This window comes from Pleurodeles waltl, chromosome 6 (assembly GCF_031143425.1).
Source record: "Pleurodeles waltl isolate 20211129_DDA chromosome 6, aPleWal1.hap1.20221129, whole genome shotgun sequence".
Taxonomy (NCBI): Eukaryota; Metazoa; Chordata; class Amphibia; order Caudata; family Salamandridae; genus Pleurodeles; species Pleurodeles waltl.
The window spans coordinates 374,718,709-374,745,582 of NC_090445.1; the positions used below are offsets into that span (position 1 = coordinate 374,718,709).

A 26,874-nucleotide genomic window follows, 5' to 3' on the forward strand; every position below is an offset into this window, starting at 1 on the left:
GAGGTTGGTGGCTTTGGAGCGGAAAGGGGAGAGACGGACTCTCTGAGTTCTGTCGGAGAGGAAGGATGAGATCCAGTGGAGGGCTTTATCTTGGATGCCGGCTTCCTGGAGGCGGGTCAGTAGGGTGTGGTGGCAGACTGTGTCAAAGGCGGCTGATAGGTCGAGGAGGATGAGGGCTGAGGTTTCGCCGTTGTCCATTTGATGTCTGATGTCATCTGTGGCGGCGAGGAGAGCAGTCTCAGTGCTGTGGTTTCGTCTGAATCCGGATTGTGAGGGGTCCAGGATGGAATTGTCTTCGAAGAAGTGGGTGAGCTGAGTGTTGACGATCTTCTCGATGACTTTAGCTGGAAAAGGGAGGAGAGAGATCGGACGGAAGTTTTTGAGATCGTTGGGGTCGGCCTTGGGTTTCTTGAGGAGGGGTTGTATTTCTGCGTGTTTCCAGCTGTCCGGGAAAGTTGCGGAAGTGAAGGAGAGGTTGATGATCTTGCGGAGTTCGGGGGCGATGGTGGCGTTGGCTGAGTTGAATACGTGATGAGGGCAAGGGTCCGTAGGGGAGCCTGAGTGGATGGTGTTCATGGTTGTTATGGTTTCTGCATCGTCCACGTGGGTCCAGGCGGTGAGGCGGCGGTCGTGGGAGGAGACGTCAGGGGTGGACCGGTGTTGAAGCTGTTGTGGATGGTGGCGATTTTCTGGTGGAAGAAGGTGGAGAGGTCGTCGCAGAGTTTCTGGGAGGGCGGGATGTCATGTGAACGTTGACATTCACGACGTCACAGGGTGTAACATCAACAAAGTAATACATTTACAATAAAGGCAAAATGACACAATGAGTTCAGGATTAATAAATAGCAAAAAGGCTGCCAGGTGAGGTACAAACCTATTTCAGTTGTTGCTATGTCAGTCATATGCAGCAAGTGCATACCCAGATGCAACCATCATTTGCCAGATGCTGCCCAAATATAGCCCTAATGCTCAATTACAGGCCCTCATTTCCAAGTACCACCGCTCATCTCGTGTTAGACCAATACATTTTATTAACTTGCGCGCATCACTGCAAGGATGCAGTACCTGCTGAGTGTGTCACATTTATTCCTCTCACCCTGGCTCGTAATGGCGCAGCACCTCTTTCCTGAAAGATTAATGACACAAGATGGCTGCTGGGGCCCGTGCCTGACATTCGGTCATGGTTACTCCATCTTTCGGTGCAATTAGTCTGAGACTCAACTCTAATTGAACAGAGTCTGTGTCGCCTTAGTGCTTCCACCTGCCACTGATTGAGTCATTGTTTCTACATTAACCCCACCCCACGTATGCTCTGTTGTGCAGCCTCCGCCAGGGACTGGACAGCCATGAGCGAAATAAGTATTGAAGAGTGGAGCGTCTGCCTCGGGGCTTCCGTCATCAGAGGAGTGGGGCTAGTCAATAACCATCACTGGCACGGCACAAAGAAAAACTCCCCTCAAAGTAATACAGGGTTTTATGTGTCCATATAGGTATGTACCCACATATGTTTCTATACCCTTAGTAGATGACAGTTACCAGCACCTCGGCCCCGAACCCATCGTCTGCAGGACGACAGCGGCCATGCACCAGACTGAAAGTCCTGCCTTCCACTCCCCTCACCTGGCCTGATGGGACCCAGCTCACCTAGGGCCCTGTGGATGTAGGAAGAGCAGTAGGACATTCCTTATGTGCAATCTGGACATTCTGCATCCAAAAGAAGAGCCCGAGGTTGTGCAGTCCAAGGCAGCACCTCACAGGCTGCTGGTTTAGCAGGAGCACTCTTTCTGCTCGGGTGCTGGGGAGGGCCGCAGCCTGAGGCCTCCAGTTGGACAGCCTGCGGCTAACCAGAGGTGCAGTGGTACACAGCCCGATGGACTGCACCAGGCTCCTGGGCTTTACACTAAACATGTCCCAGGACTGGGTCTGCCACCCAGTCACACAGAACAGAGAGTGCAGCAGGGAGAGCATCCGGTCCTCACACACTGAGTGGCTATGAATCCTTGTGGCCAGCACTGCCACAGACAACCACTGACTCCCCTCAGCCACCATGAGCATCTAGGGTGGCGGCAGCAGATCTGGCCCTAGAGTTTCCATCGTGCTCAGACAGACACCACAGGTGACAAATATTTGTTACCAAGTGTCATGAGTTAAGAGTACTGCCTGGACCTCTTAATACATGTGACAATTTAAACTGGTGTGTTAATTGCGTTGCATTACTCTACATAAACCTGATGAGTGACATTTTGCAGGGTTGACACCTGTAGCAGGTACCTAGATGCTGACTGTGAGATATAAAAATACTAACACCTCCCATCGAAAACACAAAACACCATTTGTACTCAGATTCTGTTCTGCAAAATTAGTTCCAAATTGCACACTGGCTTTTTGCAAACAGAATCTAATTTGCTAAACCAATCTATTTATTTTAAGATCAGTTTGCAAATGCACCATTCGTAGAGGTTCGCAGAACGACATACCTTATTTATATCCATTAGGCAGGTCACAATTTGCAACCCTGCATTTGCATTCCTAATGGAAATATTGTTTTTTTTCTTCAAAAAGAACGCGTGAAAGGTACTGGTGCCGCTTTTAAAAACAAAAATGTTTTTTCCATTTGGGAATGATTCAGAGGGAGCAGGGAGTGGTCCAATGCCTACTCTGGCTGAGGCTGTCAACTCGAGTCCCAAATCCCTAATTTGTTTTTCCGGCCGGCACAAAAATTTGAAAAATCACTTAAAGCCGGTATTTTTTTCCCCTTATCTGAACATATTTTAAACAGTAAACATAAGACGAAATTGCTTTATATGTGTTCTACAGCTGCCTTAATGATCCCTAACTGATACTTATAGTAAGCAAAGACCGACAAGCCATGTTAAAAATGAATGCAGACAATTTTATATGATGGTCTATTTAAGTACTGTATGCGGGGCTTTACAGAGTTCTAAAACATGAACAAATGACCAGTGTTTTTCTCTGGGAAAGGTAACATCTCTATTAACTAATGTGGGTTCTGAACTAAAGAAGTCCTGAATTACTGCTGATGAAAACTCTCCTTGGATTGGAAACATCGAGGAGCGGAAGTGCCCCATATGAGCTTTTTATATGTTGTTCTGAACTAGTCTCTTAGCTCTGTCTTGGACTTACCAAAATATAATGAACGGGAGCAGGACTGGGAACACCTCACAAGTTGAAGCGGTGTAGACCTTGCTTTTTAGGTAGTGATCCCAGCATTTCATCTGAGAGTTACTGTTCCAGACATGACAATTGTGAGACTTATGGCTTGTGCATACGTTCTGGTTATGTCAAAGTACAGTTCTGAGAGAATCTCAGCTTAATCCTGGGTAGATGCATGAAACACCTGCAGAATTGCATGCTAAATTCAAGCAGTATCAACTATTTAAAAGTAAAGAACCCAATAAAAATCTAAGTCCATTTTAGAACAATCATGAATATTTTAATGAGCAAAAAGACACCCAGACCATAAAAATAGGTTAAAGGGAACCAGAGATATGACTAAAGTTTTCAGGCAAAAGGCACCTACAAATATCCAAATACTATTGAAAGACAATAGTTCACAATAGAAAGGGACCTAGGCACAACTTCAGGCAGACCGCTAGGGTGGGGGTCGGATACATCAAGTGACCGCTCCAGTCAAAGGTTGTACCTTCAGACTTAGGGCCTCATTATGAGTTTGGCGGTCCCAAACTCAAGGGGAGGTTGCCGTGACGTTCCCCCGAGCGTATTACAATGTTCCCACCGGACTAACTGGCAAGAACATTGTAATACGCATTCCAACTGGGCTTACCAGCAGGAACAGTGTTAAGATATTGAGCCGAGGCCAATATTCTTAAACTCCAGCACTGTCTGCAAAGCAGACAGTGCGCATTCCGACAGCGTTGGGCAAGGGGGCCCCAGCACTGCTCACAACATAGTTGTGGCAGGAATCATGTTCCTGGCGGGGACCGTAGTCCTTTGGCCGTCCGACTGCCAAAGTCGTAATTTGGTGGTCAAACTGCCAAAGCCACGGCGGTCCCACCACAAGTTTGGCGGTCTTGTGACCGCCAAACCCGTAATAAGGCCCTTAGTCTTCAGTTGCTGTGTAAGCTTCTTCTCGTCCGTTCTGTAGCCTACAGCTCCTTAAGGCAGGCTTCTGGGCACCACTTCTCTCTTCAACCAGATCTCCTGCAGGGTTTAGTCCTCATTAGTCAGCTGGAGCCTGTTTGAGTCAAGAGTCCTTCAGCTGTTTGTTTACCTAACGCAGGTAAACAGGAGGCCAACCACTTGACCCTTGGAGATGAATTGGAGAACAGCTCCAGTGTGTGGGCCCCAGCTGGGTTCAGGGGTCCTTGAGTCCTTGTGTGAGTCCTCTTCTTCCAGGACTTCAGAAGTCAAGATTCTTTTTCCATCAGTCCCTTCTTTTTCAGATGGAGTCTTCCATGGTTCAGGAATGTTCTTAGTGGGGGGTGGTGGAGGTGCCAGATTTATCCTGTGCACCAGCAAGTGATTGGACTAACAGGCCTGTATTTGTCTTATAGACCACTCCCCTAGCTGACAGGGTCAGAACTGATTTTCCCTCTTAGTGTGGCTGGAGCCTAAGGGCCTGATTACAACTTTGGCGTAGGGGGTTAATCCGTCCCAAATGTGACAGATATCCCGCCCGCCGTATTACGAGTCCATTATATCCTATGGAACTCGTAATACGGTGGGCGGGATATCAGTCACATTTGGGACGGATTAACCCCCTCCGCCAAAGTTTTAATCAGGCCCTAAATGTCTAGAACAGTGGGTCTTAGTCTTTTTCTCTTCTGGGCACTCCCATTTAATAATTACTGAAATTCGGGGACCCTCACTAAATCACAATTGGAATCAATTGTAAGTAATTTCGATGATTTGACCCTGAAAACAATACAGAAACCAGTGTTTATCACACAAATGCAAACAATATGACTTTTTTTTATTAAATTCACAAACCTGTTTCTTTGCAATGTGTCACTGCAGTACATTTAAACTGCAGCCTAGCTAGAGCACTGAAACATATTTACACATGCATCTGGGTGATCTAAATACACACTGCAGCCCACATATTACATTTACCTTTCCCTGCTATAGGGTCATTTAAGACCCCATTTACCATGGACTGATAGGGAAGTTAAGTAGGCCAAACAAGGGCATCAAATGTACACACATTTTAGAAGGGAATCACAGGTATCTTACTACAGTTTAACAGTGTTAAGTGCAGAGAGGTCTAAAGTCAGCCAATCCGGCAGGAGACTTTGGGAGACCACAAGAAAAATGGGGCATTTCTTACGCATACATATATCGTCTTGACAAACTGTGCTATGAAGGATGTAATTCAGTGAAAACATATGATGAATGGTTGAGTGCCCAGGTCTTAACACTGCTTTTTGTTGCCCAAGCCTCTACTTCACACAGCATAAGGTCAAGTCAGCCCATCAGAACATTAAATAGTGATCATATATTTGTGCAAAATCATTAATGAGCGAAGTCAATGACAAGTTCATAAAGTAATCCCATCTAAATAGCGATGGTTTATCTTCAAGCAGGATATTTTCCTTCAAACTAATCTGTTAAGGAAGTACTAGTAGGGAAACAGCACCAATAACACGGTCAATGCAACGATATGCATGGACCACGCTGCTGTTACCACGCATCTGCGTTTACGACGCATGCGTTTGCCAAGCATATGCGTGGTAACGGTAGAGAGGGCAGTCGGGCGGAAGGAAGGAAGCAAGCAGGAAGGAGCAGCGACCAGGGTTGAGGGGTAAGTGGGGTCTGGGTTGGGGAGGGAGTGTTGTGGTAGTTTTTAGGACAGGTTGGGGGATCGGGTTGGTTTTAGGACAGGGCAGGGTAGGTTTTAGGGTGGGGCGGTGGGAAGGGGTAGTTTTTACAACAGGGCAGGGTATGTTTTAGGACAGAGTAGGTTTTAGGATTTAGGGTGAAGGCGGGGGTCAGAGTAGTTTCTGGATAGGGTGGGGAGGTAGGTTTTAGGACAGGGTAGGTTTTAGAGCAGGGGTTGGGTAGGTTTTGGGACAGGGCAGGGTAGGTTTTAGGGTTTAGGGTGAAGGCGGGGGTCGAGTAGTTTTTAGGGTGGGGTAGGTTTTAGGACCGGAGTAGGGTAGGGTTTAGGATGAAGAGGGGGTCAGGGTAGTTTTCAGGGCAGGGTGGGGTTGGTTTTAGGACAGGGTAGGTTTTAGGGTTTAGAGCGGGGGTTGGGTAGTTTTTAGGACAGAGCAGGGTAGGTTTTAGGGCAGGGTAGGTTTTAGGGAGGGGTTGGGGTCAGGGTAATTTTTAGGACAGGACATTGTAGGTTTTAGGGCAGGGGGTTGGGTAGTTTTTAGGATAGGGTGGGGTAGGTTTTCAGGACAGTGTAGGTTTTAGGGTTCAGGGTGGGGGGCTCAGTAGTTTTTAGGACAGGGCAGGGTAGGTTTTAAGGTGAAGGCAGGGGTCGGGGTACTTTTTAGGACAGAGCTGGTAGGTTTCAGGGCAGGGTAGGTGGTAGGGTTTAGGGTGGGGCAGGGGTTGGGGTAGTTTTTTGACTGAACCGTGTAGGTTTTAGGGTTTAGGACAGGGGTCGGATAGTTTTTAGGACATGGCAGGGTAGGTTTGTGGACAGGGCAAGGTAGCTTTTAGGGTTTAGGAAGAAGGCAGGGGATTGGGATAGTTTTTAGTGCAGGGTAGGTTTTAGGGTTCAGAATGGGGGCTTGGGTAGTTGCTAGGAAAGGGTGGGTTAGATTTTAGGACAGAGTAGATTTTAGGGCTTAGGGCAGGGGCCGGGTAGGTTTTAAAACAGGGTAGCTTTTAGGGCTTGGGGGAGGTGTAGATTTTAGGGCAAGTTAGGTTTTAGGGTTTAGGGTAGGGGGGGTCGGGTAGTTTTTAGGACAGGTTGGGGTAGATTTTAAGACAGGGAAGATTTTAGGGTTTAGTGCAGGGGGTCGGGGTACTTTTTAGGACAGGGCTGGGTAGGTTTTAGGTTTCGGGGCGAGGGTTGGGAGTAGTTTTTAGGGCAGAGAAGGGTAGTTTTTAGGCCAGGTTAGGTTTTACGGTTTAGGACGGGGGTCGGGGTAGTTTTTAGGACAGGCTGGGTCGTTTTTAGCCCAGGGTAGGTTTTAGAGTTTAGGGCAGGGTGGGGGGGCCGGGTAGTTTTTTGGAAAGGTTGGGACAGGCTTTAGGACAGGGCAGGGTAGGCCGAGCGGGGTTAGGGCTCTGGGCAGGGGTGGGGAAGGGGCAGTTTTAGGGCTTGGGCAGGTGGAAAGGGCAGGGCGGGGGAGAATTTATCATGCATGTTACTTTACCAAACATGCTTTTACAACTAAATTCGTTGCGAAGACTTGCGTGGTAAAGGCATGCTTGGTAAAGACGCGGTCGTTGTAAAGACAGCGTTGTAAATGCATTAGTTGTTCCATCATACATCCTTATCTAAGCGACATGCTACCGCATGGAAATCTAAAGGCACATTTTTAATAACTAACAAAACTGGCCCCTCTGTAAGAATCGCCAAAATACAAGGCATTGATGCCCACTGTGATGGAATGTCTGTGTGACCTCTATTAGTCGATTTCCGTGAGGAACCTTTGTGCAGGTAACCAAAGATTTAGGTGAATTTACATTAAGATAGCTCTCCACAAACATGATTGTTGTTTTCCAAAATGTTTTGGCAGTACTACTTACTTTTCCCCAATATTTCAGCAGTTATAGTAAACATTTTAAAACACAATAAGGATGATCTGGAACAAGCTACCAAAGACTTCCATTGGTAAATGAGATATATTAAGGTACTCATTCCATAGGACTATAACAACGTTGCAGAGGATAACTGTTGCATCTAAAGCGATAGAGATTTGCTGATATGGGAGGAGGTAATTTTATAGGAAGAACATCTTGATTGTAAACTATGATTTTTGCAATATTCCTGTTTCTGTTAGCATTACCCCTTACTTCTAAAAAAAAAAAAAAAAAAAAAAAAAAACAATGCTTTATGTAAAAGCTCTAGATAGATCAAGCCTGACATTAGAAAACTGTTACCCAAAATTGCCAGAAAGTTGGGCCCTTCCAATTATTGCTTTTACTTGTAGGACTGTAATTTAAAATATGAGTTTTTTGGAAAGTTGTTACTAGATATTGATATGAGCTTACTTTTATGTCTGTGTTGCAATAAGTCACTGTCAATTGCTCTCACATGGATTCTCAAAATGGCACGAAAAGATAATAGTAATACCATTATTTTTTATTAATGGAAATAATTTAATATTTTTAGCTGTTTTTGTATAAAACATCATATTTCAGTATAACATGTTATAGGATATTAACCCATATTTAAAATAAACAGAATTAAGAGTTTGGAGCAAACTTGAACATTTCAATGAAAAGAAAATTTGATTTCTCTTACATTATACTTTGACGCATGCAAATTTTCAAAACATACACAGTTTTATGCTGCATAAATTAAATTGGGCACTGCACAGTTTTGTGAACAGTAGGCATTTATCCGGAGGTACTGGCTTTTATGAGTAAAAGGGTCTTTTATTCAGTCATCTCAAAGAACGTTGGGTGCTATAAGCTGTAGGAAGGCGATGTATAAATAGGAGTATAATATAGTACAATATAATATTGTTACCAGTATGGTGTGTTGGAGATCTTTTGACTGTCAAATTGATATCTGGTCTTGGGTAACAGTTTAACGTGATTTGGATGTATTTAAAGATGCTAAAGTGAAATTGTTAGGATCCGTGGTCAAAGTTGAATCACTCTAGATGTGCGGTAGAAAGATGCATCAGTGGCAGCTGTTAGTAAGTTAGTGAGTTTCACTTTGTACATTAGCAAGAAGATAATTGCACGAGTAGTATTATCCGATCACCAGATCCATGAGCTCAGAAAAGTCTCTGCTGACATCCGACCTTGAAAAGAATGAGAACAGACCAGTGTAAAATACAGAGCTACATATGCAGGGCAAACTGATCTTATGCTACACTAGAGCTGTCCATAATGAGTAGCACTTGAAGATCAATATAACAGTTACTATAAAGACCTACTGCGTGCGTAAGCAGGCTTTCGACAACATCGGTTGTTGCAACTCCTTCACTTAAGCTTCCATGCTCACTCCGCCTTCATCCAATCATTTATTTCATTTTCTCCACCGGTACCTAACCTTCTAAGGAGTTGGTGCTTAACCATTAGCTGCTTAGTTCCATCTTCCTGCTTGTAGACTCCCTCCTTGCTGGCGCGGCAGTGCTTTGATATTCTGCGGGGTTTCCAGTAGGCCTCGGACCCAGTTAGTTCCCTGCACCCCACACCAGTAAGTGGCATGTCAAAAGACTGTTAACAGATTCAAAGTATATTGTTGCATGCTTACCCCACTTATTGCGGCCCTTCCAGCTAAGTGTGAACGTGGCTGTACCTTGGTTATTTGCCAAGATGCTCTGCCACTACTTTTGGTCCTGTCGTGCCACGCTGGGTTTTCCCAAAGTCAATTTGGTATCTCAGGGAAACCCTGCTAATGTTAAATCAGTGAGGTGTCTAATTAGGGCTCTTTCGTACAGCAATTAATGGCTGTTTTCAGCAAGAAACCACAGGATTGAGTTGCCCATGTTAGTAATTAACAAAAGCTGATGGCAAAGTGACCTAGCTTGATGAATCAGCAGCCGCATTTCACCACAGTCTCAAAGGAAAGTTAAGAGGCCCTGTCAGTCACTAATAGATCCGCCATTAAGAGTATTAACAATTCTGACCCTACAGATTGATGTGGTACTAAAACAATGACTGCAGTGAAGTTGCTGATATCCAAAATAAACTTCAGTGAGTGTCGTGATGGAATCAGAGACCTTGAGTACCACTGAAGAATCTTTCAACCGAGAAACGTTAGGAAGCATTTAACCAAGGAAAAAGATATGCGACGAAGGGCTGAATTTGGCTTCTACAGTGGGAAAGAGGGACATTTGCAAGAGAATGTCCACAGTTCTCTGGAAATACAGGACTCAGTCATGAAGGACAAACCCAGTAAAGTACGATTCAGAGGTTCATTCTGATATCTAGAAAATTAGATGAGCAAATTCCAGCTGTCGGTTCAACTTCCCATGACCAAGGGACTCCTAACCACATTTGCTTTAATTGATTCTTGGGCTTCAGGCTGTTGTATGAAGCAGATCTCTCATACTGAGCATCATTTGCCTCAAGAAAATGCCTAAAGCTATTGGAATCAATAGTAAAACCCCTTTGTCTGTGGATATTTAGGAAATGATTTAGATAATGGACATACAGAGATAATAAAGTTTGACCTTATTGATACTCCTACTTCTGCTGTGGTGTTGGAAGCTCCTTGGCTTCGCAGACATTATCCTCTGTTTACCTAAAAAGAGTGAGCTGTCCCCTTTTCATCCACCTGCTTAGGAGCGCTTTCCCAGGGGGAATGTTGGAACTGTGCCCTTCCTTGCCCCACCTTTCCACACGGGTCAGATCAGCTTTTGGTCCCTTAACACTAAGGGATTTCAGATTGTGTCGCTGCCACTGATTGTCCCAGTGATCTCATCCCGAGGTTCCACAAGATGATGGTTGTAGCGCACGATTGTGGCGGTCTCCAAAACTGTCTGAGAGAAAAACTACCGAAAGGATTCATTTGGCACTCTACATCACTGACAGAAACTCGTATACTTTTTTAGTTCCAAAATCTTGAGGACCATTTGATCCGTTTATCAACTATAGTGAGTTAAATGCCATCACTGTCTGTAAGCGATATCCATTACCTCTCATCTCAGTGTTGCTGGATGAGATTACGTCTGGAAAGATATTTTGAACGTTAGACCTGCGAGGTGCCAGTTATTTGGAATGTCTACTCTACCACCCCTTTGTAGTGTAGGCGCAGTCTCATTCGGGCTTAGATTATTGTAACAGCATTTATCCAGGCACCTCCTCCAAAGTTTTACATGGACTTTAATTCGTGCAGAATGCAGCAGCTAGGCTTATTGTGGCTACCTGGAATTAGGATCATATCTCTCCAGTTATTCAAACCATTCACTGGCTTTATTTAAAAAGCGTGGAATGCTTAAACCCCTTACTCTTGTGCACCAAGAAATCTAGTCACCTTCTCCCAAATTCCTGACTTCTAAAGTGTCATGCTTCCTCCCGTGTCGCAGAGCTAGAGCTGCCTCTAGGCCAGCGTCAGATTACCTTATGCAGTAGGGCTGCGGCCATGTAGCCCTTTCGGTGGCTGCACCTAAGCTGTGGAACTCTCCTGCACTCTCTCTTTGTCCTCTTTACCTACTTTGAAAAAGCAGCTGAAAACCTGGTACTTTCAAAAGCGGCCCATACGGCAGTCTTCATTTCTTCCTATGTCAGAATCTGTAGCGCCATGAAGCTGCGTAATGCTTGTGTTTTATAAATACCCTCACAAATACTAATAGGTCAAGGGAATGAAATGTAATCATCCTTGTGTACCAAGTATGGACTCGTTGTATACCTAGTGATGACCTTTGGATTATATAATGCTCCTGCAGCCTTTCCAGTGCTTTGTGAATTGCATTTTCAGGGATATCTTAAACACCTGCATCATCATCTATCTTCGAGGATATGCTAGTATTTTCATGGAATCTAGAGAAACATTGGAAACATGTAAGAGACATTGAAAAGATTGGAAACATTTATTTCTTCTTTGCAAAATAGGAAAAACGAATCTTTGAAGTTCTGGAAGTGTTTATTTCTACGATTCTTGATCTCTCACAAAGGTCTGCATATGGATCAGGAAAAAGGGAAAGCTGTTCAAGAATGGCCCACACCAAAGACACAAAGGAAAGCATATGGATCCTTGTTTCTTTTTTATATGCATTTTATTCCATATTTATCAGACATTGTACTTCTCACTTCCCGATTACCTCAGAAGGACTTTCCATTCTATTGGGAGATTGCACAAGAGCCTGCAGCACCCGTCATGGAACACACAAATTGTACTCTTTTTCCTTGCATAGCGTAAATTGCCACTTCCATATTTGATACTGTAGAAGTTCTCTAGCAAATTAATCCTGAAAGTGGAACATTAATCCAGCCGCTTATTATTACAGAAAACTGACTTCTTCAGAAGTAAATTATATCCTATATAACAGAACTTGTGGCTTTCAAGAGGGCACTGGAACATAGGAGACATTACTTAGAAAGGGTGCGTAGTTATACCACCATTTGGATGGATGGAAAAGAATTGTGGTGCCTCCAAGTCAATGAAATGCTTAAGTTTCTGGAGATTCCTTTGCCAGATTGCCTGTCTCCAAGGAAACCGTGATGGTAAGGCTGGTGCCTTATCCAGTGACTACGAAGTAAAGCTGTCGGCAAACCACAGTCCGGCTATAAAAGGAGAAACATGTGGCACTTCTATAAAGACTAACTGAAAGTTAACAATATATCGCTCATCAAGAATAGATAGTGGAAAGTGCAGGGCAAAGTAAACAGTCAGAAACTCTTGTGGCGCAAAGATGAATGGAGAATCTAACTCTGAGTTCAATGGATACTTACGGTAGAGTTCTCCTGTAATAACACTTTGCATGCCTCTTTAGGATAGTCAGATTATCTTACGTTCCTCAGGAATTCACCATCAAACCCGGCCTCCAAAATTCTCACTCTCTTCTGTTCCTTCAGTGCAAACCTTTCTCCTAGATATCTGCCAGGAACGGAGATCATCTCTTAATTGTTTTAGGCAAGCGAAGCCAGATATAAGGTCTTCGCAGACGGTCGCTGTTGCTCTAGTCGGGTGGTTTTAACACAGGAGAAGCAGTCTGGCTTTCCACAGATTACTTTTCCATTCCTGTAGCTTATCATAAAGTGCTTTAAAATATATGTGGGTTCCTTCCCAATTGTAATTGTTGGATCAGCTACAGTTAATGTAGACCTTTCTAAACATTTGAAGATCCACCTGGTCTCTCACGTTAATAAGGCTATGCCATTTACTCCCTCAGCCCCACCACCCACAATAGTTGATGGAACTGCTGAATATGAGGCTGGCTTTTACAGGAGTTTTCCATTCAAGCCCAATCCCAATCCCAATATGAAAAGGTGTCTTTTAGTTTTTTGTTTTTTTGAGGATTGTGGGGGTGGCGGGGGGGCTGTCATCCCTTAGCTCTGAAAAGACCCCAATGACGTAACACACGAAAAAGATGGAGGACAGTGGAATATACAAACATACAGACTGGGCAAATACTTTCAGGACAAGAATATATGTTATGCTGTTACGGCCATACTACAGGCAGTCACAGTGAGTAGCACATCTGGGTCAAATAGAGGCAGAGTTAATTCAGAAAGACCGACCACATGTATAAGCAGATGTCTGGCAACAACAGCTGTTTAAACACCTTCTCTTATACTTCATTTCACACTCCGCCTCTTGTCTCATCGCCTTTGTTGTTTCTCCCTCATTGGTTCCCGAGGTTCCAAGACTTCCAATTTTTTGTTTGATACTTAAGTTTGCTGTCTAGGTTTGTCTCCCTACTTGTAGGAGACCTGGTCCTTACCAGTGCTGTCATATCCTTCCTCTGCTTTTGGGCAGGATTCTTGGTATGACCAGAGCCTCATTACAGTTCACCTGTACACTGCACTGGATACGTCGTATTCTAACATACTGTTAATAAGTTCAGAGCAACTTGTTGCTCTGTTTGCTGTGCTCTGTCTCTCAATGTGGGGATGTTACTGCAACCAGAACCCTTCTCAAGACACCAGGCTACAATCTTAGATCTTATCATCCCAGCCATGGTCTTCCAACCAACCACCTGCAGGAGAGAGATTCTCTCTTTCAGTATCTTGATCAACCTCCTTTTCCCCTTACACATGGGTTCCCTTAACTAGCCAGGAGTAGAGCACAGTAGATTAGTAGACTGATCACGACAGAGGAGGTTGGCCCTGTTGTCCTTTGTAGGATTAAGTTGTGATATGTATATAAATCTAATTCTACATATTGGTAAGAAGTTGAAAATATTTTTCCCTTGGCATTGTAAAAGGAGGATTGTTTTTGCAATTTAGAGTGGATTTGCCTGATTGAAGTACAGAGATATTGCAACAGTGAATGAAAGAAGTATGATTATGTTTGAATGATAAATTGCAATAGTGGAAAACAATTGTATATAGACCTTTTGAATGTCCCAAAATATTAATAACCTAAATCTATTTTGATCACCTAATGAACAACACTTACTGTGCCTTTAATGATTGAGTAATATGTATCCTGCTTGGAAGTGTGCCTTTGTGTTTTTGTATGAAATTTGTTGATACATGTTGTAATGTTTTTTTGTAAGTGATATAACTTTGTCCAGTGTAGTACCATCCGTAACACCTTGGAGAAAATATCTTAGCCTCTGACGCAAGTGCCAAAGTATGTTTTGAGCCAGGAGATCAGATCCAGTGCTCGGACAACATCCAAAGAGATGGGATTAGGGCCCATACCTCGTGTTATCAATGCAACCCATCCCGTGCTAGAGCAGTGGGGACTTCATATTTTTAGACCTTCAGGCGCACAGTACACCCAGCTAGGATTTGAGGTCGTGAGTTGAGTACGGAGTTCTGATCGTCCTAGAGCCCACAAACCTGAGCTCAAGGTCTGATGAGACACTGTGCTAGAGTTAGGATTAGAGTGTGGAGTCCATATCTTGACTTCCAAGGACACCAAAAGGAACAGTTGTTACTAAACATATACAACTACTTATGTTTGAGAATATAAACCAGTGTTCTGCTAACACTTTGGCTTTCTTGTCTGGTTGAGCAGGACAAGTCTGTGGGCTCATGGAACGGATATTTCAAGGGCACCAAGCTGTGTTCCATCCCCTCTCCGGATCGTGGAATTTATTTGCCATTTGCCAAAGTACACAAAGGTACGTTGATGGTTGGGGAGCGGAGTTGGGACCAAATATGGTAGTCTCTGATCAGACTTTTGCCTCTTTTCTCCCCTTCTTTACTCCACCCCCATCCTTACTCCATTCTTTACCTCATCATTTACTCAACCTTTTTTACTTGCTCTTCTCATTTTACTCTTCTTGGCTCACCTGCTGTCATTCCATTACATCTTCTCTCTTTCTTCTTCTGTATTCCTTTCATGTCTCTCTAACCTCCTACCCCATTACCTTAATATCTGTCTCTCATCCCTCTCTTCATTTTCTTCTGGTCGGTCAGCCTAACACTCAGCTTTACTCCCTCCCATTTGTGTCTGCTATCCCAACTGCATATGTGTATGTAAGGTTTTCTCTTGTTCTCTCCTGGTCTCATACGGTCTGTCTGACTATCTCTCTTTTTTTATTTTTTTATTGCTATCACACTTGTTCTATTTCAGTCTCTCCCTCTGTCGTCTGCATGCTGTTTTCCTAAAGCTAACCATGGTTTTCTTATCCTTTTTCAGTCGCTCATGCGGAGACAGCCCAACTTGAGAGAAGGAACTGTCTGCCACGTGGCGGAGTGGACAAAAACAACCAAAACAGGTTGACCCAGAGCCGACAAAAAGGTACTGTTGAGGACAATGTTCTAAACTCTTCATTCCTAAAGACTTGGTCTTATATCAGCTCGGTTATAGCAAGAGGTAGTGGTCAGTAATTGATTTCTTGGGTGTAGAGAGGAGGGTGAATAACAGGCTTCAAACAGTTCTGTAAGCAAAACAATGTAGTAATTGTTTATTGAATAATAATGTTTTGATTTAATAAATTTGGTAGGATAAAGTGCTTATTAGGTACTATAGTGTGTGTCCTAAATAATGTTTTTTAAATACTGCATTGTTTTTACACATAAGCAGAGTGTGAACTAATGAGCTCTGCCTAGGCCTACAAGTACCGACAGTGTAAAAATGGCACAGTGAATCACCCAGAGTGCCTCTTTTTCTGAACTCCCAATTCTTTGTGCCTTGGATACATATAACACTGTAAAACCGTGCTAAATAATTGTATAATATGTATTGACGGATATAAATACATTTGAAGCATAAATAGCTTCTTCGCATAAATAACTTTTTGTGGAAATAACATAAATCACTTAATAAGAAGGTCCACTAAGCCCCTACAGAAAAACATAATAGGATCGGCTTATCTCTCTCTTGTATAACCCTACCGGCTGATGCAAATTGTAAAAACACAATTCAAAATGACTGAAAGGTAAAATATATCTTGCAATCTCTTTTAAATGAGCATTGACACAAACCTATAAACCGCTCCACCGTCTTCCAGGAATCTCAATAAGATGGTAAAGCATTCATTATATCGGAACTGGGCTTGCATTTTGGGAACTAAAAGTTAGTTGATAAAGCATACATGCAGGTTGGAAATACGGGCACTTAAATGAGAGCTGTAAATCTGATTTGTTACAGTAATTGAACTGCTGCTGTGCTTTTGAAATGAATTGACATAAGGAAAAAAATACAGATTTTTTTTTGTTCACCCAAGTAACTGGTTGCATTCCCCTTTTTAAACCAAATATGATTTTTTTTTTTATTAGGAGCTTTTAGAGCATGCTATTACCCTAATAGGGCGTCCTGGCACTGATGATGTGGAATAGCATGTGTTGTAGTTCCACTTTAATATGGGAGTAAATTAGTAAGATGGCTGTTTCTTCCCACATCTGCCACCTTGCTCTTCTGTTTGATTTCTGCTTACGAATCCCTTCTTCTAGGAGCACCGTAGTAGAGCGTGAGATCTAGTAGTGTCAAAATGCCCTAGTCTAAAAAATTAGGTACCTTAATATTCTCTTGCATTAAATAAATGGTGATAGAAAGGCTCTGGGTTTTTTGTACTATTTTTTTAGTAAGTTGGAACTAGTGTGTTGACATTCACCAATCAATTAGGGTTAAAAACCTGGGGGTTGTTGGAAGTCTTCAGAAGTCTTCCTGCTTGGCTCAGCTTGGATTGTGTCTCTAGCAGCACCTTCTCATGGAGCTGAAGCGGGTTGTCCCAAAAACACTACTCACCCACAGTACTGTAAGTTACACCCTGCCACAGCTCTGCAGTCGTCATGCAGTGCCAACAACCTCTACATACACCTTGTGGAAAACTGATACTTGCTCTTTAACTTTGCACCCTCTCCCTACAGAAATATTTCTGTAATGCTACACTGGCATCTTGCAACCTCTCCTGTAACAACTGCTTCTCAGTACTTATTTAAACCTTAAATGAACCACAAATCCAGCACTTTCCCTAAAGCAAACTGTACACTTGTAGCTCTGCTTCTCCACAGTCTCCTTAGAGCAGATGCTTCACACACTCTATGGCCCCCGCTGTACTCTGCCTTGACGGCTGCTGTTTCTTACCCTGCTCCTGAGATTACATCCTACACTAAACTCTACACTCGTATGCAAACCCATCATAAAGCTCAGCTGTCATGTAGCCATTCCCTACATTTAGCCTGATCACTCCCAACTGACAGACCACCTGTACCTGAAATGGCTTCTTGAACGCTGCACTAGCGTCGGATACCTTGCACCACCTACGAGGTACCACCTACAGCAGTGCATACTCGTTCTTTGGTATCTTCAGCACTGTTATAGTCTTTGAATAACTAATCAACAGTTTTGTTACTGATGCTGTCATATGCACCAGTGTGGTAATTGTTGTTGGTGGGGTCATCATTTGTGTGGTCCTCATCAGTCATAAGTGGTGTAGCCCTCGCCAACTACAACCTGATTCTGGCACACCACCAGAACCTTACCCACAAAAGTATGAAAACAACCTGCCTTCTTCAGCTAAGAGAACTGACCAACAAAAATGCTGGAAAATATCCTGAAATAAAAAGAAACACACTTTGCAAATTCCCTGTCCAGCTTGACATGCAGCAGAGAATCTGGCAGTTGGAGCCTCTGTGGGGAGTTGGGGATCTGAATCTCTCTTCCCCATTGACCAGAGTTTGGCTCAAAAAGTGCGGTGGCCATACTACAGATATACTCCACAAAGTTTACACACAGTTCCAAAATCAGAGAAAAAAAAAGAGATCGAGGGTTATAGTAGTAAAGACAGGTTTCCAGAGACAAAAAAAGGGGGGGAAGCAATATGCTTGAAGCAAGAGCCCTCACTCACCGTCCGGTGACATGCTTCATCATAGGGCTATGCTCCTCGTCAGGCCGGCACTGCAATGCCTGACGGGCCCCACAAAGGGGCTCTTTCCCGGAGATCTTTTAGGCAGTTGGTGTAGAGCCGGTCAGATGAAAAAAAGAAGAAAGAGGATTGGTATGGAAGAGATTAAAAATGACTAGGGGTAAAAAATTTATTTATTCAGATATTTAAACCCCTGGCATAGTTAAAAACATCGTTTTAGGGATATAGTAAGTTAATGTATACAATCCCTCGAAATTATAACAATTTTCACTAGAAATTCAAGTAAAAAAAGGGTACAAAAAAGAGTATACAGAATCACTGTGATACTCAATCAAGGGGTCAACATGTTTCTCGCTATATTGAGTTGAAATTGATCTCATGCGATTCATCAGGACCTATTTACGTACCTAATCCTTTATGAAAACTGCTTTGTGCATTAATTTATTCAAAACCCTCCAAGTATTACTGGTGGGCTCCCTCAGGGAGGTGGCAGGCTCTAAATTCCATTATGAATTGATATTGAACCACAAAAGTTGGTTCACCTGTGAGCCGTCTCCTTCCCCGGAACACTACAGATAGTCTGGGGTTGTTATGTGAGTTTATATGAATACTACTATGTTGATTAACAAGAGTTCTCTGCCTGACAGCTGGCTGTAATTCAGGCGTGAGGAACTATGAAGCATTTAGTGCAGGCCATCAGCATGCAGTGACAGAAATGCTGCATCACTGTTACTGTCTTGGACTGTATCATTGTCAGTGTGGTCAATGACATTCATCGTTGACTGTTGTCATCGACCATGAAGGCGTGGTAACTGTCCTTGACAGTGATGGAACACTCATCGACAAAGCTATGTACAGTAGGTAGTTGTTCTTGCCCGGTCACTTGGAAGCAGTAGCTGAGGATACAGCAGTCAACAAAGAGCCCAGTGGCCTTGGTTCATTGCCTTTGTCAAGGGAGAAGCCACTAGAAGTAGAGTTCCACCATTAGCGGGGAATAAATCAAGCTAAGCAGTCTATGAGAGAACCAATGCTTCCACACTGCCGAAGGTCCTTGTCAGCTTGATGGTGCCAGAGTGCAGCAGCCAGGAGCTTCTCACTAGGCACAAACAGGAAGGTGCAAAATGGCTGCCTCCGGGAGGAAGAAGCTGAAGATTCTGCAACAACGGAAGATACCAGGAACTTCTCCTTTGCACAGAAGATGTCCCACGGCGTGCTGGAGGATGCAGAGTTGTTTCCACGCAGAAAGACCGCAAACAAGCCATGCTAGCTGCGAAGGTCGCGGTTGAAGAAAATGGGTGCTGCCCGGGCCCAGGAAGGACCAGGAGGTTGCCCCTTGGAGGAGGAGACAGAGGGGGCACTCAGTAACACTGGAAGCCCACACAGAAGCAGGCAGCACCCGCAGAAGAACTTGAACACGTGTTCAAGAAAACTGAGCATGGCGGTCGTCTCAACACTACAAAGGAGAGCCCCACGAAGCCAGTGGTCAACTCAGCGAGTTGAGCAATGCAGGACGGAGTGCTGGGGACCTGGGCTATGCTGTGTACGAAGGATTCCTTGCTAAAGTGTACAGAAGCCCTAGCAGTTCACTCAGTACACAGGATTATTGTCTGGCGTGAGGAGGCAAGGACTTACCTCCACCAAATTTGGACAGATGGACCACTGCACTGTCGGGGTCACTTGGATCCAGCTCCTTTGTTCCAGGGACCATGCACGTCAAGATGAGAGGGGACCCAGAGGACCGGTGATGCAGAAGTTTGGTGCCTGCATTGGTATGGGGAAGATTCTGTCGACCCGCTGGAGATTTCTTCTTGTCTTCCAGTGCAGGGTGAAGGCAGATAGCCCTCAGAGCATGCACCACCAGGAAACAGTCGAGAAGGCCGGCAGGATTAGGCGCTACAATGTTGCTGGTAGTCTTCTTGCTACTTTGTTGTGGTTTTGCAGGCGTCCTGGAGCAGTCAGCGGTCGATCCTTGGCAGAAGTCGAAGAGGGAGATGCAGAGGAACTCTGGTGAGCTCTTTTTTTTTTTTTTTTTTTGTCCTCATCTCACTAATCCATGCCAATAAAGGAAGGATCCACCGCTCGTTAGTGCCCAGGTGTAGAGCCCCTCAACATCAACGGGCCACTCCACCTGTCTCTCCCTTGCGTGAATCCCTCCGCATCCTTGGCTGCCCCCTACCGATTATTCGTCTGGTGCCAAAGCACAACAATACACGGAGAGAGGGAAAAGGTATAATCATCGAACTTCGTGTCTGATACTAAACACCACAAATCATGTAAAGGTTTGACAAACATTTTCCCATCCCAGCCAGAAAGGATCCCTCTTACTAATAGGCCCAGCTCTATCCAGGTTGCACAGGCAATTTACCGATCTTTGCCACTCCTGAGCTGTGGGAGGCGATGAACACACCCATTTATAACAAATTTGTTGCCATGCAATAAGCATCAGCACAAACAAAAGATGCTGCTGAGATTGAGCTTTTAAATCCCAAACCCCAAACAGGACCAGAAGAGGATTCAGTGTCATAACTTCATCAAATATCTTGTTTAGAATTTTCTCAATGGCTTCCCAAAAATTTGCCAACCTAGAACACTTCCAAAACATATGGATATCATCTGCATTTGGATCACCACATCGGGGGCAATTTTTCTGGGTTTTCCCAATGGGGGATATCCTAGCTGGAGACCAGTATACTCTATGCAAAGTAAACAAGTGGTTCTTCCTCATTGCCGCTGATTTAACAGTAAACCAAAGATTTAAGCATGACTTTTGCCACAAAGATATAATCTCGACAGTTGGGAACACCTCCCCCCATTTCTGGAGGGGGGGGGGGGATCTTCTACAGCTGCCTCCAAAAAAGCTTGATACCAAACAGTGATTTCCTTAATTAAAGATCTCTGAATTAATTTATCCTCCCAGCTGGATCTACCAATTTCCCCTACTTATAGCGATTTAATCCAACTGGCCAACTGATGATATTTAAATTTAGAAACGGTCTCCTCCCCTCCCGTCCCCCCCGCTCGCTCCAAAAATGCGGTCCACGGAATCAACTCCACATCTTTTATGATCTGTCCCCACAGCAGTACCCCACTCGCTTTCAAAGGAACAGATAACTTATCAAGAAGACATACCGGAGTACCCGGTGAATCCCAAATTGGGGCCAATCCGGAATAATAGGGTATCCCTAGTATATTCTGAATTTGTGCCCAAACCTTGCAAGCCTGTCGTGGAATCTTAAGTCAACTTTTTTTTAAAAACCTTGGATGACCAAATTTATACAGAGAATACTCGGCCCCTTCCTCAAGGTGTGCTGTCAGATCTTTCCACAATGGAGTATACTCTGACTTCTTACTTAAAAGAATTCTGATATTCTTTAATTGTAAAGACAGATAATACTTATAGAAATCCAGTGCTGCTACCCCCCCCCTTCTTCTTACACAGCTTCTTCCAAGATATCCTTATTCTCTTTTGTGCCCAAACAAACGTAGACAGATCTCCCTGCAATTTTGTAAACCACTTAACCTTAAATTCCAAAGGGATAGTATTAAATAAAAATGTAAATTTTGGCAGAATGGTCATCTTCAGAATATTAGCTCTTCCTATTAAAGAGAGAGGGAGAGCCGCCCATGCTTTAAGAAGTTTCTTAGTCTCAGAATGCACTTTCTCAAAATTCACCCTTGTTACCTCACATAGATCGTTCGTAATCTGGACTCCTAAATATCTAATCTCCTGTCTAACTAATGGGGATTCATACAGCATGTTCCAACACATAATCTCTGTCTTTTCAACATTTACATTATAACCCGACATTCTCCCAAAGTCTTCTATCAACGAGTTAATAAAGGGAAGTGAAAGAGCAAGATCTCTAGTATAAATCATAAAATCTTCTGCATACAATGCTACTTTCTTTTCCCAACCATTACTCTGGAATGGGGGAATTTCCCAGTTATTTCTTAACAATATCGCAAGAGGCTCAATATATAAATGAAACAGTAAAGGGGACAAAGGGCAACCCTGACGTGTTCCTCGTCCAATACCTACCTCCTGCGACAACATATCATTAATCAAAAGTCTCGCTGTTGGTGACCTATACAACTCTTTAACTGCTCTAATGAAAATATTCCCTAATCCATATAACTCCATTGCGACCTGCAGAAATAACCAATTCACCTGATCAAATGCCTTGGCCGCATCAAAAGTTATAACTGCCAAAGGGAGCTCCTCCTCCAAGGCCAAGTCCGCTGCAGCCAGCAAATCATGCACTAGTTCCTGTAGCTGCCTACCTTTGATAAATCCCTTCTGATCCGGATGTACCAGACCAGAAATGACTTTCCCCAACCTTTTAGATAACAAACTTGTGTAGATCTTATAATCTGAATTAAGTAGCGAAATAGGCCGGTAAGAAGAACACTGTATTACTGTATAACAAATTACAGCTTCAGCCCATGATGTAGGTGCATGTGCCCCTTCCAAAAGCATATAGTTAAACAATTTCAGTAAAATTGGGATTCATTCCTCCCTCAGTAACAAATACAGCTCGTTCGGAAGGTTATCCGGACCAGATGCCTTCTCTTTCTTCAATCCCTTAAAAACTTTGATTAGTTCCATCTCACTTATCTCTCTTTCTAATAAATGTCACGCCGACTCCTCCAGGACAGGCAGACTAATGCTGGTCAGGAAATCCCTAACCTGCTCCTCTGAATTTCGGAGCTCATCCGTATACAAAGTTTGAAAAAAGGAAACAAAAGCAGCTTCTATTTCTGTCCTCTCTATACAGATCTGTCCTGTGACCTCTGATCTTATTGAAGAAATATATTTCTTTGAGCGGTCTGACTTTGTTTTCCATGCTAGTAATTTACTGCATCCTTCGCTGTATTCATAGTGTGCATACTGGCTAGTTTCCCATTTCTTCCTATCCTGAATTTCTAAGAAGCAATCCAGACATGCTTTTTCATATTGCCGCTCCAATATCTCTAGTTGGCCCTTATTCTCCATTTTTTGTGAATTCTGTATAGATTCCTGCAATTTTGCTATTAGAGTTTCAATGTTACATAACTTCCCTCTTTCCTCTCTATATGCTGCCAAACTAATCAATCTGCCCCTTATATAAGCCTTATATGCATCCCATATTGTTTGCAAGCTAGCTGAACCCTGATTTGACTCAAAAAAATTATCTTGTGTCTTTTCTTAATATCTCAAGTATCAAATCATCCAGCAATAATGTACGGCTTATTGAACACCAAAACCTAGGGACTTGTATCATAAAAGAAAGATACAGCTTTACAGCAGCATGGTCTGAGAGGTGTGCCGGAGCATGAGCTACATAAATAGCGTTCCCAAGCAGGCTGTTATGTACTAGAAAAAAATCTATTCTAGACTTGTGCCCATATTTCTTGTTATGGAAGGTGAATCTGCCCTCCCCCCCCCCCCCCCCCCTTTCACTTGCCAAACATCCACAAGCCCCAAATCAATCATTGCCTGCTTGACCAGTGAACTACTCCTAGGGGAGTTAACCGTCGCCCGGGGGGGTAGATTTATCCACATCCAGATTCAGCAATACATTAAAATCCCCCCTAGCACAACCGGATACTTAGCTTGTAAAAGAAGGTTATAAAGTTCTGTAAATGGGGTAGGATCATCAATGTTAGGGCCATAGTAACCTGCAATCGTAAGCCACAACCCATAAAAGCACACCTCCACCCTCACCCATCTACCCCTTGAATCTGCATGCACACCACCTACCCTTTTCCTTTTAAAAAGAATAGCAACCCCTTTAACTGAGCATAATTGATTAGTCACTATCCCATGGGAGACCCACAGTGTATTCTGAGCACATTGTCCCATTCTTCTCGTGAAAGATGTATCTCCTGTAAAATAATCACCTCCTTTTCCGCCTGTCTGACAAACTCCAGAATTTTCCTTCTTCTGCACTCAACCCTCAACTCGTTGATATTCCATGAAATTATTTTTAAGAGTAAACTTTCCTGCTTACCCATCTTCACTAGAGGCTTCTTGGGCCCTTCCCTTATCGAATTCTAACAGAAACCTACTGAGGACTTTTGTATTTTTATACTTTTTTACCCACATGCTCCCACACCAAAAACAATACACACCCCACACCAAACAAAACCCCCTCACACCTATAATCCACCCTCCCATGGGAACCCTCCCTTCTTCCAGCGGTACAACCAAAGTTACCCCATAGAGCACTCATTAACCAGAGTATGTCCAATTATATCATTGTTGCGACGCCTTCATCTGTTCTATTAGGGTCCTACCGTCCTCCGGTTCTCTTATATTGTACGTTTTATTCCACCACATGATCCTTTGGGCCGCTGGGAAACTCAACTGCACTGTCGTGCCCAAAGACCGGAGCTCTTGCATGAGTTTCCCCAGCTCCCACTGTTTATCCAAGGTCACTCTAGAAACATCCGACTGTAATCTAAAGGACCAGTTGCCTTTGACAAAGTTTCCTACCTTCAAAGCCTCAGACAAAATCTTCTCTTTTATTGAGTAAGTAGCAAAGTTTATTAGGATTCTTCTGGGGGATTTCCTACCCGTGTTCTTCTTGAACGTATCTCGATGTACTCTGTGAATATCATCCTCCAGTTTCAAATGTGCTAAACCTGGCATTGTATCAGTGAGACCATGTATCCCTTAAGATCCTCACCTTCCGTTCCCTCAGGGACCCCTAGTACCCTAACATTGTTCCTTCTCATATTGTTCTCCAAAAACTCTAATTTATCTTGTAGGCTCTTCTCCCCGCGTTTGAGCTGTGAGATATCCTGAGTGTTAGCCAACACCCGGCCGTCTTGCTCTCCCCCAGCCTCCTCCAACCTACCAACCCGGTCTGTCAATTGGTTAATCTTAGTCTCCAAGACCATTCAAGCTTCTTGAATTTTAGCTTGGTTACTCTCGGAGATATCAAACTTCTCCCACATCTCCTTCGTTAAGCAAACCAAAAGATCATAGACTACCACATTGTTAGGCTCTGAAGGAGCTAAGGTACTGGGTTCAAGAGGTGGGGCCTTTAGGAGCGAGGAATCCTCCCTACTCCCTGAGAAGCATCTTCCTCTTTGAGACGTCTGGGACATCTGAGCATTATGACTCACCAGGGACTCCTGTTCTACTGCCTCCGAGCCCCCTAAGACCAATTGCGACTCCATAGATAAAGGAGAAATCTCACTCATCTCCTCCACCCCTGGCTGAAAATATTTAGCTGTTGATCCTGGAGTAACACTTTTTGCCCGTCCAAAGTCACCAGTACCTTCAGTGTACTTCTCAGACTCTCCCAGACTTCCCTTTATCCGAGATTGGCCCCTCCTTTTTGTTAAGCATATAGTGTCTGAAATTGAGATGATTTCCGACCCCCTAGAGCCGGGCTTACCTTTCCGCGTTGCCCTAGTTTGGTAGCACCTACCTGGGGGCCTTTCAGATAATGCTTTACCGGTGACATAAATGCTGCTCCAGATGCCTCTTCTCCTCGCTTCTCCGTCTCCGTTAGGCAGGCCCCAAAAAGTGTTAAAGGGCCTCGAAGGCTGCATCGGGAGGTGTAGCGTCTTCCCCGATGCAAACCCCTCGCGGCTTCGCCCACACCCCCGAGGACGAATAAGACCTCTGTCGTGCCTCTCTCCCGCGTATGCCTTTTACTGCCGCTGCAGCGGCACAAGTAGAGTCGAGGGCCAGAGTTCCCAACGGCTCCCCGCAGCGGCTCGCAGCCTCCGCCGCTGCGTTTACAAAACAAAAAGAAGAAAAAGGCAAAACCGCAAGGAAAAACGAAGTCGGGCTCCCGTCGGAGCTACAGGCATCCAACTCCACTCTGACTCAGCGCCCCCGGCAAGCCCCTCCTCCTCCGCTGGCGTCGCTCTGCACACAATTCGGAAACTCTATACGGAGCACTCGCGGCTCAGTACTCAACTGGCCGCCATGTTCCCCATCAGCCCAAGGACCTCTGGTGTCCTGGAGCAGTCCGCGGTCGATCCTTGGCAGAAGTCGAAGAGGGAAGTGCAGAGGAACTCTGGTGAGCTCTTGCATTCGTTATCTGACCAGAAACCCACAGGAGAGACCCTAAATAGCCCTCAGAGGAGGATTGGCCACCTAGTCAGGTAAGCACCTATAAAGGGTGGGGTCTTTGACGTCACCTGCTGGCACTGGCCACTCGGAGGCCTCCATTGTGCCCTCACACCTCTGCATTCAAGATGGCAGAGGTCTGGGACACACTGGAGGAGCTCTGGGCACAACCCCTGGGGTAGTCACTCCCCTTTCCTTTGTCCAGTTTCGCACCAGAGCAGGGGCTGGGGGATCCCTGAACCAGTGAAGCCTGGTTTATGCAAGGAGGGAACCATCTGTGCCCTTCAAAGCATTCCCAAAGGCCAGGAGAGGCTAATCCTCTCAGGCCCTTAACACCTATTTCCAAAGGGAGAGGGTGTAACACCCTCTCTCAGAGGAAATCCTTTGTTCTGCCTTCCTGGGACTGGGCTGCCCAGACCCCAGGAGGGCAGAAGCCTGTCTGTGGGTTGGCAGCAGCGGTGTCTGCAGTGAAAACCCCAGAGAGCTAGTTTGGCAGTACCCGAGGTCCATGCTGAAGCCCCGGGACGCATGGGATTGGCACCCCAATACCAGATTTGGCATGGAGGTACAATTCCATGATCTTAGACATGTTACATGGCCATATTCGAAGTTACCATTGTGAAGCTACATATAGGTGTTAACCTATATGTAGTGCACGCGTGTAATGGTGTCCCAGCACTCACAAGGTCCGGGGAAATTGCCCTGAAACTATGTGGGGGCACCTTGGCTAGTGCCAGGGTGCCCTGACACTTAGTAACT

General features: G+C 44.4%; 1 protein-coding gene across 2 annotated transcripts in view; it reads left to right on the forward strand.

Annotated features, from left to right (window-relative positions):
• The window catches only part of LOC138299755 (ubiquitin carboxyl-terminal hydrolase CYLD-like), a 221,132-nt gene that overhangs the window by 54,360 nt on the left and 139,898 nt on the right, over positions 1–26,874 (forward strand). For both annotated transcript variants that reach the window (XR_011204832.1, XM_069238293.1), the window contains exons 4-5: positions 14,750–14,855; positions 15,377–15,478. Coding sequence is in view for 1 of the 2 variants with exons in the window: in XM_069238293.1 (XP_069094394.1) it covers positions 14,750–14,855; positions 15,377–15,478 (208 nt within the window). In the remaining variant the exon portion in view is untranslated. The remainder of the gene's footprint in view (positions 1–14,749; positions 14,856–15,376; positions 15,479–26,874) is intronic.